Source organism: Mesoplodon densirostris, chromosome 18 (genome assembly GCF_025265405.1).
Source record: "Mesoplodon densirostris isolate mMesDen1 chromosome 18, mMesDen1 primary haplotype, whole genome shotgun sequence".
Classification (NCBI taxonomy): domain Eukaryota; kingdom Metazoa; phylum Chordata; class Mammalia; order Artiodactyla; family Ziphiidae; genus Mesoplodon; species Mesoplodon densirostris.
This window is the reverse complement of record NC_082678.1, coordinates 52,030,824-52,047,996: the sequence shown is the minus strand read 5'-3', so window position 1 is coordinate 52,047,996 and position 17,173 is coordinate 52,030,824. Positions and strand designations below refer to the sequence as shown.

General features: G+C 37.4%; 1 protein-coding gene across 6 annotated transcripts in view; it reads right to left on the bottom strand.

Annotated features, from left to right (window-relative positions):
• Positions 1-17,173, bottom strand: part of NF1 (neurofibromin 1) — a 261,641-nt gene that overhangs the window by 124,308 nt on the left and 120,160 nt on the right. For all 6 annotated transcript variants that reach the window (XR_009530430.1, XM_060082451.1, XM_060082452.1 and 3 more), the window contains 12 exons: positions 16,758-16,919; positions 15,344-15,593; positions 14,719-14,792; positions 14,431-14,514; positions 7,378-7,818; positions 6,836-6,975; positions 6,448-6,570; positions 5,894-5,977; positions 5,034-5,150; positions 3,679-3,860; positions 3,348-3,559; positions 63-224 (listed from right to left, as the gene is read on the bottom strand). Coding sequence is in view for 5 of the 6 variants with exons in the window: in XM_060082451.1 (XP_059938434.1) it covers positions 63-224; positions 3,348-3,559; positions 3,679-3,860; positions 5,034-5,150; positions 5,894-5,977; positions 6,448-6,570; positions 6,836-6,975; positions 7,378-7,818; positions 14,431-14,514; positions 14,719-14,792; positions 15,344-15,593; positions 16,758-16,919 (2,031 nt within the window). In the remaining variant the exon portion in view is untranslated. The remainder of the gene's footprint in view (positions 1-62; positions 225-3,347; positions 3,560-3,678; positions 3,861-5,033; positions 5,151-5,893; positions 5,978-6,447; positions 6,571-6,835; positions 6,976-7,377; positions 7,819-14,430; positions 14,515-14,718; positions 14,793-15,343; positions 15,594-16,757; positions 16,920-17,173) is intronic.

Below are 17,173 nucleotides of genomic sequence, written 5' to 3'. Positions count from 1 at the left end.
TAATCACTTTTTGGCATACCTCCGCACCAAAAAAAAAAAAAAAAAGATAAATGGATACAAACCTTGAAACAGAAGGTCATTATTTTACTGGCTAAGCTGTTGCCTCGGAAAAGAGTCTGCATGGAGTCTGCCAATTCTACTTCCTTAGAAAACATGTTCCAGAGCAGTTGGTAGAGTAAATGCCGAGAGTCAAACAGAGTCACTAGAACTCGAGCTAGTTCATCCTGAGAACAAAATAAAATTGTGTCAGTGTGAACAGTTCCATTTTTCCTTAAGCAGGAAACTGAAAGGCAAATCGAAAGCTGACAACCACCTGCTGAACTGAGGTATATGGTGACTGATTAAGTTTTCCCCTGGGGTTTTTATCTGTGTATATCTGTCTATAACAGATGACTATTTCTATACACCTACAGTAGCTGCTAACTCTAAGGATTAAATGATAAAAGGTAAGAGAGGCCAAGGCTTTACCAGAAGACAAAAAAAAATCCAGGATTCAGTTCAAATTCTATGACAAAACGAAAGAAAACAGAAATAGAAGATGATGGCAAAGAATTTGATGTGCACAGATCATTTTCTTAGAAAATCAATGAGGGCAAATAAACCTCCAGTGACCACAGGGCTCTACTCTCTTCTCACATGGTCAGGGAGACTCAGTGAACGCTGAACACGGCTAGGCAGGAAACAACAAAAATGGCAAAACTACAGGATTTGCAGCAAGTCAGGAAAAAGACCTAGGCTGTGCATTCAGAACCAAAAGATTAGTCAGATTTACATACAAAGTGGGGATGGTGGCTAATTCCCATCTAGTTCTTAAATGATAAGCCTCATAATTCCCCACAGTAAAGTATCTTTTGGTACACTCAAGAAAAATGAACGTGATAGTAAATCACTGTTTAACCATACATGTTGGGAAGAGATTTAGAGAGAACAGGGGTAGCCATAATAAGATGGCCCAAACTTCAATCAGTGACAACAAAGCCAGGATCACGGCATATAGCTCCTCTAATTCTTGTCTGGTTCCAGGATTATTATAATCTGTTATTCCAGTAAAGGAAAAAATTTCACAATCCTAACCACAGATAACTGAAGCCAAATAAGACCCAATACTCTGCTATACGTCCTACAGTTACATAATACGTAATTGACTAGATATAAAAATTCTATCCTCCATTTTAAAGCCAAGTGTAATTACAAGAGACAATTCAGTTACAAAATAAAACTATTTTTAGACTGCTGTGCTAGTTTTTTCCACTCTAATCCCTCCCCTGCAAAATTCTGAAAACTTTAAGCACCAGAATTTATTTATTTATTTATAGTATTTTAATTTAAGAATAACATAATAAAAATAACATCATAAATCCATAATATGTTAGCATAAACAACATTTTTTGGAAAAATAATTATATTTTCCAAAACAACAACAACAAAAATCTGTGAAGAGTAGTGTTGTTTTGTATTTTTGCATTTTTAAAAAGCATCTGGCTTTATAAATGATAGCTGAATTTTCATATAAGCACCAGAATTTAAATTTATAAAATAGAACTAAAATTTTTAAAGTTATCTTGTATTTTGTTTAGATACAGTTCGAATAGATCTGGCCTAATATAAAAGTCCTTCTCTAAAAAAAAGTCATTTAGTATAAAACACATAAGAAATGATTTACTGCAAGAAAACAAAATGTTTAAAGCCTCTTGGACTTAACTAATTCTATTTTATTGAAAAAATTACTGATAATTTTTAGCACGAATTATAGGTAGGTGCTAAAAGGTAATTCAGAATTCCATTTTCAAAATATATGAAGATTTGTGAACTAATGTTAGGCTTCAAGAGGATTTCAACCATTTCCTTTTTCTAACTCCCTAGCTACAAGCAGGATTCCATCTTCATTCATTAAACAATTACTTACTGAGTCATTGTTATATGCCAGATTGTACTTCAAGACCTGGAACTACAGCAGTAAACAACATAGACACGGTCTGCTCTCATGTAGCTCACATTGTGGTGGAATGAGACCAAGCAATCAAATAAACAAGATAATTTCACATAGTAAATAACTGCTGCAAAGAAAATATAACAAGGAATGGAATAAAATGACGGTGGGTGTGGTTTTGATTCGATGGCCAGAAAAGACCTCACTAGGAAAGTGGTATCTGACTTGAAACTTGAATAACAAGAGACCAGGGAATAAGTATTCTAGGCAGCAGCAGCAGCAAGGGTGCTCAAGGGTAGAAATAAGCCTAACATGTTTGATGGCCAGTGTGGTTTCAGTCTGGCGAACAAGAAGGAAAATGGCATGAGATGATGTCAGAGATGAGGCAGGGCCCAGGCTGGGTAGAGCCTTGTAGACCAGGGTAAAGAGTTTGAGTTTCACTGTAAGTATGAAGAATAAGATCCTGCAGCTCTTAAGCAGAAACACATCTACAGGCAACAACAGATTAGATATAATTAGATACAATTATAGATATAATTATAAATTAGATACAATTTACTAAAATGAAATGAAATCATTTTCGGTACAGTATAAACTAAACAGCTTTTTACCATGGAAAGGGACAAGCTTTCTCAAATGTTTAGCATATGTTACCAAAAACGATATGGTTCTAGGAAATTTTTTATTAAGAGATGCCAAATAGCCATATTATGTCTTCTGTATTTAAAACAAGCAATGTCACAATTTCAAATGCAAATTAGAGTGGTTAAATTTTTTAAAAATTGTATAACGCATTACAGAAAAAAAGAGTTGTGAACTAGAGGTATATCAATAGTAAACAGGCATAAGCCTTGAATTTTAGTTCTAGCATTACTAACAACTAAATATGAGATTTAACCCTAATTATCTCATTTATTATATGAAGACACCAGACCAGATCAGGGGTTTTAATTTTCTTTTGATGAGTGTTCAAATGGAATTTTTCAGTGGGTCAGGTAAGGAGTTTGAGTTTTACTTTAAATATGTGAAATAAGATCCTCATATTTAAGAAATCTAGCAAGGGCTAGAAGAGCCAACCACTTTCCACAGCTGAAAATCACTCAAATAATATCTGAAGTTTCTTCCAGCTCTAAAAGTTTTAGCAATTGATTCAATTCATTGATACACACTACTATATAGAAAATAAACAAGGAACTACTGTATAGCACAGGGAACTATATCCAGTATCTTGTAATAACCTATAATGGAAAAGAATCTGAAAAAGAATATGTATATATGACTCAATCACTTTGCTGTACACCTGAAACACTGTAAATCAACTATACTTCAATTTTTAAAAAATTCATTGAATGAATGAATTTTGAAGCATCTGCTATGTGCCAGGCACTGTTCTTCTGCTCTTACTCAATGCACTTACCCACTGAGAACAAGGGACCACATTGGCCAGAGCCATAGCTATTGGGAGCTCTCCTTGATCACCCATCATTGTGACCAACTCCACCAGTCTCTCAAAACGATCTGCCAACACCGTTTCTGCAAGTGTGTCAAATTCTGTGCCTTGTTGAAGGATTTTTGTCAGAACTTCCATAAATGTAGCTCTCGTCTGGAGATCTTTGTGATAACCTAAACCTGATATGGACAGACAGATGCAAATTTACTAACATGGTCTTTCTGAAGTAATTCCACTTGTCTTACATGCCAGTTCTCTAGGTTTTAAATTTCTAAATGAAGCTTTCATTTTATCTCACCTATGGAGTGCATGAGGCCACTGTCCACGTTAGCATTGAGTAAGTTTGACATTGCCAGGACTGTACAGTGCCTCAGTGATGCCAGCCTCCGAGACATGCCACGTTTCCTGCCACCTGTTTGTGCATTTTCATCTTCAACTTCACTACAGTCGTTCAAAAGGTTCATGAACAATGTGAAATACCTGTGAAATAAAAAGACTGACCCTTACCCAGGGAAGGCCACATCAACCAGACAGCGAATCAGACATTCTGAAACCATCACATGTGCATCACATGAGCGGCTCTGGGTATCTGCTTCTCTCCAGTCTTGGAGTAATCAGCCAGCATGGCTCATTATGAAATGTTTTGTGTTGAATATGATTTTATCCTGACAAAGCTCAGTATTTCATAATATAAACACCAAATACATGCAGTGTTTCCTGGTAAATGCATCACTTTTAATGTTTAGAATATAAAAATTAGTGGTCCAAACAGTTTAGACAATGACATTTTAAATGACTGAAGGAGGTGATCTGGGTTTTACTGCCAATAAAATTCACCAATCCGACTTCCCTGGTGGCGCTGTGGTTAAGAATCTGCCTGCCAATGCAGGGGACACAGGTTCGAGCCCTGGTCCGGGAAGATCCCACATACCGCAGAGCAACTAAGCCTGTGCACCACAACTACTGAGCCTGCACTCTAGAGCCTGCGTGCCACAACTACTGAAGCCCGCACGCCTAGAGCCCGTGCTCCGCAAAGAGAAGCCACCGCAACGAGAAGCCCGCACACTGCAACGAAGAGTAGCCCTCGCTCGCCGCAACTAGAAAAAGCCCATGCTCAGCAACGAAGACCCAATGCAGCCAAAAATAAATAAATAAATTTAAAAAAAATTCACCAATCAAATTACTTTCTTTAAAAACCACAAAACACTGGATTACTGGACTGAATGTCAATATTATGACATAGTATGAGTGTGTTTCATGTTTGGTAATTGCAATCATTGTTGCTTTTGTTGTGGTCATCCATTTACAATGCTTGGTGTCAGTTTATTTATCTCTTGTAAAAATAAAATACAGTGTGCGTGTGTGAAAAAAAAAATACAGGGTGTTCAGTAGAAAAGAAAAAAAACAAACAAACACAAAACACATGTGCATCACATGAGCGGCTCTGGTATAGGGCTTCCTATACAAGCCCTAACATGGATAATACTGCTTCAAGCACATGTTATACTTTGTGAGACAGCGGCTGATGGCCATAATAACAAAGCATTTGAGGTCCATTTTCTAAATATAATCATTTGCTACTTTGGTTACACTTTGTTTTGTTGTGTGTGGGGCTTTGTTTTTTGCTTTGTATTTTTGGTGACTGAAATTTACTTAAGAAATAACTGTGATTTGGCTTCCATCAATTCCACACCATCTCCTTCCTCAGGCTGCAGCGGAAGACCAGCCAGGAGTGAAACTACTGCTTCCATGCTTGCCTGGTCCAAATCTCTGAAGAAAAAAAAGTTTAAAGACCACAAATCTTTCAGGTTCTTCCACTCCACCTTCCCCTCAAATAAACTTCTTCTTAACAGACACAAACTTTAATAACTACCTATTTCATTAAACAAATTACTATGAAAACCTAAATAATTTGAGTTAATATGCAGAGCCCAGAATGCCAAGACATTTCAAGTTGGGGAGAGGGTAATAATAACTTTCTACAAAGTAATCTTGGCAAAATGACTACCTTAAATTAAAAGCACATACTATGGAAACAAGGCTGGCCAAAGAAATATATGTGAATGGTTTTTGTGTAATACATAATGTTTAAATATTTCTGATACATTGCAGTAAGTGTTTATCATTAGAGCAAACTTAAGCAATTACATTTTAGAAAGACTCAAAATGGCTAAGTTCCTCAAATAATATCTTTATCCAATCAAAAATTAAAAACCATCTAAGGCTTTATACACCTTATTTTCCAACTGTAGACTATCCTCCCTAAACAGACAACACAAGCTTTCCAAACATAACACTCTCTCACATTTTTTTTTACTGAAAGTCTTTTAGTTAAAAAGAAAAAGAAATAATAAAGATTATATCTTATATAATTCAAATGCAAAAGCTTGATATCCCAAAAAACAATTTTAATACACATAAAATATATGTATACAAACTATAATGAAGTAGTAGTAACACCTAGAGTAAACCTGCTGATACTTAGTTAAAGGTATTTTTTTTTTTTTTTTTACCTTGTAAGACATTTTACATCATCATCTGCTGCTTGGTTTGATGTTCCCATAACCCAATCTGTCAGGTATTCTACCATCTTATTCCTATAGAATGGCAGAGAAAAAGAAAAGAGGACTTTTTTAAAGTCACACATACACTTTTAGTCATATAAGAATTTTTAATAGTTCAAGTAATTTCCCAAATCACCCAAGCAACATGACAATTTCATAAAAGAGATACTGCTATTACAAATCTAACAGTGAGAAGGGCACAAACCTGAGTAACCTGGGTACTGATCCACCACATCAGCCCTTAGCTATGGTATCCATTTGGATACAGAATCAAATTCTTGTCTCAAGTGTAGTAAAATTTTAGAAAAAGGGAGCACTGTCATGGGCATAAAGGTTTGGGAAATTTGAAAAGATATGAAGAGAAAAAAACACACACACACACATAAAATGCTCCTTTTTCACCTTCCCCGCTTCCCATGATAACCAGGTGCACACTACTTTTCTGTACTTCACTTAACATAATAAGATTTACAAAATTTAACTTTGCTCTTTTGAGAACTCACCTAAATTTCATCTCTTGACAAAATGAGAGGTCGTCTCTCCTTGCCATCATTACCTCCACTAACTGACACAGTTTCGTTTTTATTTGAATTGCATGGACCATATTCCCAAGCACACGAACATATCTAGACACAGAAGCATTAAAAAAATAATAATCCGATACAAACAAAAGAGAAGATTTTCTAAATGCTTTCATCTCTAAGTAAAATGATTAAATGTAACCATAAGAACTATAAGATTTTCATTTTGTTTATATGAGAACATATATAACTTCTAATTACCTTATGATTACACCCTAATCTGGGTGCAACAGAGAAAAGGATGGCAAATTATTTCACTACTAACTACCGATACCAATGTGTGTCTGCTACACTTCAGCAGAATGCTTACCTGACCAGATTTAACATCATTGTTTCAATGCTAGCTTGCCCCAGATGTTCAGAGCTGCCTTCAGTATGATTATCTAGTAAGTTCTTCATTATAGCTATGGTTTGCTCCACAAACTGAGTATTGGTGTCAGTCAATAAAACCTATACGAAGAACAAAACATTGGGAATTGATTTGGGAATCAATGCACAGCAGACAGACCACAGAGAGATGAAGCTGCCTGATCTAAATGTCATACACATGCAGAAATTCAACCATGGGCACATATCCAAACGTGCACATAGATACACACAGACACTCATATCCATACCCAAGACATTGTTAACCCCAGGCACGCCCATGCACTAGAGTCCCTAAAAAGCAAATTGATTCCTACATTAGACGATTCTTCTTTTTGCAATGTTTTCACCTATTTTTTTAATATTATAAGTGAAAGTTCATGCCAGTATCGAAATTAAATAATCTAAAAGGAAAAGGCTTCATTATTTCAAATGAGTCACTCTATTCACAGGGAAGGGTGAAAAATAAAACAGAGAACACTTTACCTGCCCTTGGGAGTCAAAAAACTTGCTGATGGTATTCTTCAGTTTGTTAAAGAGCATTGGATAAAGAGCAGGACTCAATTCTAGACCCACCAGATCCTTAACATTGGTCCGTATTTGAAGTCCTACTTTCTCATGGTTACAGACCATTAAGGATAGCAGCCGATCCATAAATTTGCTGACAGGTGTATCTGCGTTTCCCTCTGAGGACATCACTGAAATCATGGAACCCTTGCGTTCACTGACTGGGCCCATGGGTGGGCTATAGGTTGCCAGGCCAGAATTGCTTCTCTGCTGCAGGCATACTCCCCCAAGGGCACAAAGGAAGCCAGTCATGTTGATCCATTCTTGTAGGGAGTCTGTGTCAGACAAATCTATGGATCCTCCTCCACTCACATGAGACATTCGCCTCTTAACGATGGTCTTGTGAAGGCTTTCAGCAGCCTAAACACAAAATTTTTATGGAAAGCATGAATTCAACCTAAATTGGTTGAGAGATTTGACAAATTACTTTTTATCCAACATTTCTTCCATGACAAAAGAACATTTTTTACATTTAAAAACTCCAAGTCTTCACTCTGTAATTTCTAGTCACATCAAGGTATCTTACTGCTTGAGGATGGATGAGTCTTAAGTTACAGAATTGAAGGTAGTGATACACGTATATCCAGTATCAGATACAGAAGGTGGTGATGGACTGCAGTTCAGGAAGGAACATACTTTCAAAACATTTGCTTAGGGCCTCCCTGGTGGCGCAGTGGTTAAGAGTCCGCCTGCCAATGCAGGGGATACGGGTTCGTGCCCCGGTCTGGGAGGATCCCATATGCCGCGGAGCGGCTGGGCCCATGAGCCATGGCCGCTGGGCCTGCGCATCCGGAGCCTGTGCTCCGCAACGGGAGAGGCCACAACAGTGAGAGGCCCACATACCGCAAAAAGAAAAAAAAAAAAAAAAAAACATTTGCTTATATCAATTCCTGGACACAGAGGCCACATCTGTGCTGCTTCAAGGAATATAAGCATTTGGAGATTTTTAACCAAGTAGTGTGTACACTTAGTAACTTAGTGATTGCTGAAGTTCAAGTGCTCTGGGATCAGCTCTGTAAACATTGTACTACTATTAATATATTGAGTTGGCCAGAAAGTTCATTCGGATTTTCCCATAAGCTCTTACAGAAGATCTTATAGATTCCCACATGGCAAGATGAGAGTAACCAAGTGGAAGAACCACTGAAAACAGAAAACAGTGTAATGAAGGAGTACAGAAAGATAAAAAATCAATAGAAAAAAATAATACTCCACAAGAATTTGTAACCTGACAGAGGAGGAACCTTCCAGGAGTTCTGGTCCTTTAGTTTATGGAATAGAGATGAGAAAGAAAAACTTACTATGTGTAGCAAAAATTTTTCAGATTCAATTTCCCAACTGCTTGCAAGCATAACACTCACCTTACTATAGAGGATATATCAACCTAAGAAAGCAACATATTAGGGACAATCTGTGACATGGTTGATGTAGAAGTGCCACTGCATTTGTTTCATTAGGTATGTCTGTTGTATGGGGAAAATGACCTCTCATGAATGACTGCTTTGAATATGGGACTCTTAAAACTTTGCCATTTCTTATAGCACATGGATTTACTACAGTTGTATCTAGTATTAGAATATGGCTACATATCTCTGCTGTCATGTAGCACATTATCTCTTTTAGGACCTACATTATCAGGTATTTATGCAAGTTCCCTGATCAGGAGTTAAGACAGAGCGGGGCTCACATATGGATGACTTAATGTGTAGCACAGTGAAAGAACCATTGGATACAACGCTATGCTTTGATAAAGTAAGCCTAGATCTTGCATTTAAGTACTTTACGTGATCTTTTTTTTTTTTTTTGCGGTATGTGGGCCTCTCACTGTTGTGGCCTCTCCCGTTGTGGAGCACAGGCTCCAGACGCGCAGGCTCAGCGGCCATGGCTCACGGGCCTAGCCGCTCCGCGGCATGTAGGATCTTCCTGGACTGGGGCACGAACCCGTGTCCCCTGCATTGGCAGGCAGACTTTCAACCACTGCGCCACCAGGGAAGCCCTTTACGTGATCTATTTTGACTAAGAGGTTGACTGGGCTCAGTCAGATAATGAATCAACTTCACACCTTCAATGATATATGCAATAATGAGTCACTGGCATCAGACATAGAAAGTCCATCGCAGAAGAACTTGCAGACTGGCTTATAAGCAACAATGTGGTAGAGCATATATATGGACTGAATTTCATAACTTCATACTGAGATTATCAAACACTGTCAAGTGACTTTGAATTTTTTTTAGCAGCAGAAGGACGACTGAGTACTTAGCATATTGACTACATTTGGGCTGCAGCACAGCTGAAAACACTGTAGTTGGTATATGCATGATTTATTTCCTTTATTCATCAAGAATTTGGATCCAGTACCACTTAGACATCTTCTTAATCTGGTTTCAGCTCTTCAGCCAAGTGTTCGTACTGAACAGACATTATACTTGGCATTGATGTTAATTAACGCATTATGGAATAATGTATTAGCAGCTAAGGCTCAGCTACCTAAACAGTTATTTGGCATCTTTATTAATCGTCCCGTTGAAAATAAGAAAGAGGAAGAAAAGCTCAGAAGACCAGCTCCATCACCTTGGTCACCTGCAGTTAGTGCTCAAAGCAGCAGTAACAGTGAAACTCATCAGAATGGAGGCAGTGATATTGAAATGGATGAGCAACTTACACATAGAACGAAACAGATGCAACAGCAACTTTCAGACACAAAGAAATCCAAGCAAGGAAGATCGGACAAAACTGCCAACAGTGGTGAAGATGGAAGTAGTGGTCCTGGAAGCAACAGTAATGGATCTAGCAATGAGGTGAATTCTAGTAATGCAAGCCAGTCAGCTGAGCGCTCTGGTTAATGAGGGACAGTCAGAAGACACTGCAGATTTGAAGCCCTTCAAGAAGATGAAGATCATGGTCATAATTCTCTTAAAAGTAGTTGTGGTACGGATCTTTGGAACAGAAAGTTAGAAAGTCAAGCAGGCATTTGCTTAGGGGATTCCCAAGGCCCATCAGCAAGCAATGGAACAGGAAAGGACCTGTTTTCTAACACTGAGCCCATGCCATCAGTAGATAATCAAATACAAATGCTGGATGCCTGTTCACACGCTGAAGACCCAGAACATATTTCAGAGGAAATGAATGCTGCTCATATAGCACAAGCATCTCAGGAACCTTGCAGTATTACACGCACTGGGGACTTCCTTGGGAGACGATTGGAAATGAATTATTTGCTTGTCGGCAATTTAGCATCACTAAATTCAGCATCACTACCACCACCACCACATCATCATCACTACCATGATGGGCATATGGCTGATGATAAGCTAAGTTCAGATGATGTCAGTTGCAGGAGCTCCCAGGTCAGTGCAAAATCAGAGAAAAATATGGCTGATTTTAACAGTGAAGAATCTGGGTGTGAAGAGGAGCTAGTTCAGATTCATTTCACAGGCCGAGCTACCATCTCATCTCTAACAACATCTTGCCAATGTAGCATCTATTTACCATGAACATCTTAATCAAGGACATAATCAATTCATAAACATCAATTCAACAGTAATTCTGTGAAAGACATTAATTTGGATATTGTTTGCAAGAAAGGAAACACCTTGTTGTGGGATACAGTCCAAGATGATGATACAGTTAATCTTTCTGAAGGATTAATAAATGAAGCAGAGAAACTTCTCAGTTCCTTAGTATGTTGGTTTACAGATAGATCTGAATGAGATTCATTGAAGGTTGCCTTGAAAATTTAGGAAACAACAGGTAAATAGGAATTTAAAAATTTTTTATTCAGTAGTCAAAGTTCACTTTGTGTATTCTTATCAACTAGGTGTGGTGAATTCATAGCATTTAACGTACCATTATCAACCTATTTTTTAGTAACTGTGGTTTTCATATTAGGTTTAAAGACTTCCCTTATAGGGTTCATATTGGGTTGGTCAAAAAGTTCGTTCGGTTAATGAATATGTTGTTCAATAAAGTTCTTGGTGAAAATGAAAAATGTCCTTAAAACCCAACGAACTTTTTGGCCAACCCAATATTTTATCATTGTCTTGCTTTTATCATACTTTTCGGCACTTTTCTTGATTAGATCATCTCCAACAGAAACAAAGGAGTAGTAGTAATACTTATTCTCTTCTTGACTCTGGGAACATAGTGGTGATTACTCTGGTTTCAAATTACAGTTAAATGTTCTTAAACTGTGTCACAGTGTATATAAAAGAAGTTAAATAAGTGATGTTAAACTGAAGCTGAAATATAAACATTTTGATTATGACACTGTTCTTTCATCTGGGGAATCTTTTGTGTCTTGACTTTTATAGTGCATAAAGAATTAGATTGGTGTTTCTTCTCTAGTTTGAATTCTGCTATATATTTATATACTTCTTATCGGGGCTCAAATATTACCACAAGTTTCTTGATTTTCAATTCTGTTCCACTGGTACAATTTCAGGTTTCCCTTGTCTTATACTGTTTTGATAATGTTGTCTCATTCTCTGACATAGAGAATTCAGTTATTAACTGAATATATTACATTACATCATATCATATCATATATTTTCAGCTTAGCTCTGCCCAGGCCTGATATAAATGTCTAATTTTATTGAATATTTAAGTGCTTCAAAATATTTATCTAGTTGAATTAGAAAAAGTATGTACAATATTTTATTTCCTACTTTTGGTCTTTAAAGGGTTATAATTTGAACAATCCCAAAAGAAAAATTGCTTGTTCGTGCAGGTATAAGAAACCACTAATAATAGACCCCCGTTAGTGGATCAATTGCCTCATTTTGTATATACTCTTTAAAAGGAATGCTTTTCATGGCTGGATGATATTTGATCATTTACACAGATATTATGGCAGTTCACTTTAAAATGTTAGTTATCTTAAAAGTTTTTTTGAAACTGTCCAACAGTTTTTTAATGTGATTATATCCATTTATATTCCCCATATGTGCATCTGCATACCCTGTGACCGAGCAATTCCACTGTTAAGTGTGTGCCTTACAGAAATACATCTATAAGGTCAGCAAAAGACACATTCAAGAATGTTCAGGGCTTCCCTGGTGGCGCAGTGGTTGAGAGTCCGCCTGCCGATGCAGGGGACGCAGGTTCGTGCCCCGGTCCGGGAAGATCCCACGTGCCGCGGAGCGGCTGGGCCCGTGAGCCATGGCTGCTGAGCCTGTGCGTCCAGAGCCTGTGCTCCTCAACGGGAGAGGCCACAACGGTAAGAGGCCCGCATAACGCAAAAAAAAAAAAAAAAAAAAAAAAAAGAATGTTCATAGCAGCACTATTCAAAATAACTAGTCATTGTATAACTATCCAATGCCAAAAAAGAATAGAAAAGAAAAATTAAATTGAGGATTGTTAAACAAAATAATATATTGCAATAATAATAAATGAACTACAACTGCACGAAATAGTGTGGCTGAATCTCACAAACATTATGTTAAGTGAAAGAAGCCAGATATTAGAGTATACTTCTATTGCTCTGTTTATATAAGTTTAACAACAGGAAACTGATTGTATTCAATCAGGATAATGGTTACTCTTGGTCATTAGTGACTGGAGGGGGCACAATGAAAGCTTCTGGGATGCTGGTAATGATTTCTTTCTTGATGTGGGTGCTGGTTGCACAGGTATGTTCACCTCCTAATATTTTACACTGTCACTTTGATTTACACATATTTTTGAATGTATACTTCACTTTAAAAAAACTATGCAAAGATGCAAAAAAAATTTTTTTAAGTAAAAAAACCCCAAACTTAAGATTATCATATACATTTTTAAAGAGCCACTAAAATATTTTTATCATAGACTAATATAATCAACACAGGATATCAAATTTCTTTTAAAAAGCTTTGATTTACATGAATGAAGCTTGCAAACATTATGCCAAGTGAAAGAAACCAGTCACTGAAGACCACATGTTGCATGATTCCATTCATACGAAATGTGCAGAACTGGCAAGTCTACTCAGACAGAAAGTAGCTTAGTGGTTGCCGAGGGCTGAGGGCTGGCGGCAGAGGTGCGGGGGAAGGTTAGGGAATGATAGCTAACGGGTGTGGGTTTTTATTAAATTGTGGTGGTGGCTGCACAACTCTGCATATACTAAAAACCACTGAATCATACATTTTAAACAGGTGAATTTTATGGTATGTGAATTATATCTCAACAAAACAGCTACCAAAAAAAAAAAGCTTTCATTTTAAAGCCACGTGTCCCTCTCCCAATAATGATATTAGGCACAGATTTTTGCTTCACAAAAACATAACTTTTGGGCTTCCCTGGTGGTGCAGTGGTTGGGAATCCGCCTGCCAATGCAGGGGACACGGGTTCAAGCGCTTGTCCGGGAAGATCCCACATGCCACGGAGCAGCTGAGCCTGTGCCCCACAACTACTGAGTCTGCCCTCTGTCCAGGGTAACAGATGATAACAGCTGATGAATGAAATGCCCAAATTTTAAAACTTCATTTAACCTATGGTTCAGTCTTCTGGCCACCAGATCCCTTAATTAGAATACCTAATAAAATAGTAAAATGTATTGTTTCCATTTTAATTTATTTTTCTCTACCTTTGTCGCTCCTTTCCTGAAAATTCTGTGAAATACTCTGATGGAGAAAGAGAAAGAAAAGAGGGGAAAGAAATGGTCCTATCATAAATCATCTCTAGCTCAGAGCTGTCCAATATTTCTGCAATGACGGAAACATTTAATATCTATGCTGTCCAGTAGAGTAGTCAACTTCCACATGTGGCTATTGTATGACAGAGAAACTGAATTTTAATTGTTTTTAATTTTAAATTAAGCTTTAATTTGACTAGCGGCTACCATATTAGTGCAGGTTTAGATGAACCACAACTAAGTATCAGTCTTAAGACATCTACATACTTATTATACTAAGAGGTCACTCACAAAAGATGAAGTAAAGTACATATGTTTAGGAGATCAATCAATAGACAAAATCAACTTCACAAACTCACCTGGCCATCTTCCATTTTGGCTTTTGGGTAGTTGAGGATTAGTTTTGTAGCTTGTTCCCACTTTGCATGTGTATCTTCCCAAGCCTGAAATGAAGGCAATTACCACTTGAAAGCAACTTTAAACCTAGAGCTAAAAATCAATCAGTAATAGGCAGGTCTCAAACCTGGTGCATATTATAATATCCTACTTATAATATGCACATATCTTAGATTTGCTTCAAAAGCTATTCCTGGTCTAAAATTGAGGGTGGGGGCCCGAGAGGGATATTTCTGTTGCCGAGGGCATACCTCAGTGTTTCCCGCAGTGGGATGCTCAATTCGCCGCAGTAAGGCCATCACTCTTTTCTGAAGTGCTGCTCTTCCTAAGCAAAGACAACAACAAATCAACCTACTGCACTTAGAGCCCTGCTTGCCAACGGAGAACCTGGCAAGCCCAACCCAAAAGGCAGAATAGGAGGAGTGGAATGAATACTTCAAATGATAAAGCTGAACACTTCCTTTCACCAGCCTCACAGGACAGGGGCACTTCACTGGGACTCCACAATGTCCACAGCCTAAAATAGCTACTCCCACCAAAACTTACTCATAACATGTGCCAATGTTTTTAGAACTTCACTACATACAGTTCAGGCAGAGTAAATTATATAATCTATAACTGAAAGCAATTTATACTGCCAGTTTTTAAACAAATGTATATGGCATATTAAAAACTCAGTGAGAAATTAACAACTTATTTCAAATACTATTTACTTTCACCTTACCTTGTGCAGAAAAGGATTTCAGGTAAGCTATCTGAATTAGCCCTGTAAACTTACAAAGTAGTAATCGTAAATACATTCTTATGTTCCTAGAGCAATCAGACGTCACGTGATTCAAGGCAGACTGAGTGAAAAAAACATTACCCATGATTTACCTGTTGACATCATATTGCTGACAGAGGCAAACTCCATGAATGTGTTATAGTTGGGCAAGAAGTTGTGCACCGACACTTCATCCACCCCACACCGGATATCCGCTTCCTCACAGAGGTGACGAAAACAGGACATGGCAACCAGGACAGCTTCAGTGTCAGGGCTCCACAGAAACATGTACAGGGCCACTTCTAGTTTGGTCTGGGCTTGTCGGCATATTGGCGGGGTTCCGCTGTACCCTGTTGCACTATCCTGGGAGTCAGGAGTGGGAGGCAAATATTTGCAACTTATGTAATTTTACTTACAAAACCCAATAATACAACAAGCTGTGTACCAGATATGTCTGCATACACTAACCCACAAGAACTTTTCCCCTTTAACCATGATAGGATTTTCAAACCTCAAAATATCTCACCTGAATGAGAACTCAGATTATTTGGACCAACATAATACTACTATCTGTTCAATTTCAACTAGAATAGGTATCCTTTCCAGATCCAAGAAATGTAGATTAAGTCTAATATGAACACAAATAAAACACGCACAACACAAATCTACTCAATGAAAAATATAATACACTTCTCAGTCAATCATAAATGACTAAGGAAGAGGAAGTAACATGAAATTCTATCCACCCTGAGGGAAGAAATAAAATAATCATGCTGCAAAACTGACTTAACTAAGGACATGAATAAGAACTAAAAATTAGTGTAGAAGATACATTGGGCTCTGGATAACATATTCCGAAAACACGAAATAGAGAAATCCTCATTTACAAAATGAATGCAAATTCTGCAAGTAAGACAAGAGAGTAAATACCACACTGCTTAGTAGTTGTTTTTTTTCCTTCAACTGAAGATTATATTGTAAATTATGGATTTAAAAAAAGCTTTGGTCTGAAAAAGAAACTCTAATCATTTGATATTTTCACTTGTATTATGATTTATTTTTAAAGGGAATTACGGACACAGAAGTCATGAAAAAAAACACTTACGCATAACATCAAGCAACATGCTTTTGTTCCCAGTAAATCTGTACTCTTTCTAGTTGACAGAACTTTTAAACTTCTGGGCTATGAATGGTCTTTCTTATGGGATAGAGAGTTATAATAATTATAGTTATCAGTTAAAGCTTTTAAGTGTCAAAAAAATCAAGTGCTGTTTACACATAATCTCATTTAATCCTCACAACAATTCTGGGGCAGAAATTATTATTATCCCCATTTTAAAGTCAAGGAACTGAATCACAGAGATGTTAGGAACTTGCCTGAGGGTCCACAAAGAACAGTAATAGAACTACAAGCTAAGCAGTTCTTCACTGTGCTATATTACCTAGTTGAAATTTACCCAAGTTCATTCAGAAAAAAATACAGAGCACAGATGATGATACAAGAAAACTACAAAAGAAACTCCTTACCATGGATGAATTTCCTTTTCCCTTTCGGAGAGAGGTTCCAGGAGTACAAGTACGTAGTAATTCTTCATGATCCATGGACACCTGACTGGTATTTCCACTTGAAGGAACATCACATCCTACTCCATAAAGGAAGAGAAAGTGACAGGAACTTCTATCTGCCTGCTAGAAAGAAAAGAGAAGCCTTTTCAAAGTACTGATAACCAAGAGAAATAAATATTTAATATAAGTTGTCTTTCTGTTTGAGACTATCCTGGAAAACCTCTCCCTCCAACTCCTGTTCCCCTCACATCGAAGAACATTCACTAGAAACCCAATAGTACAAATAATGTTTCCTCAGTATCTCTGAAACTCCTCTCAGTTTTCCACTCTTCAAATCATCAGAATCAAGAGATTCTAGAAATGTAAATTAACGTTTC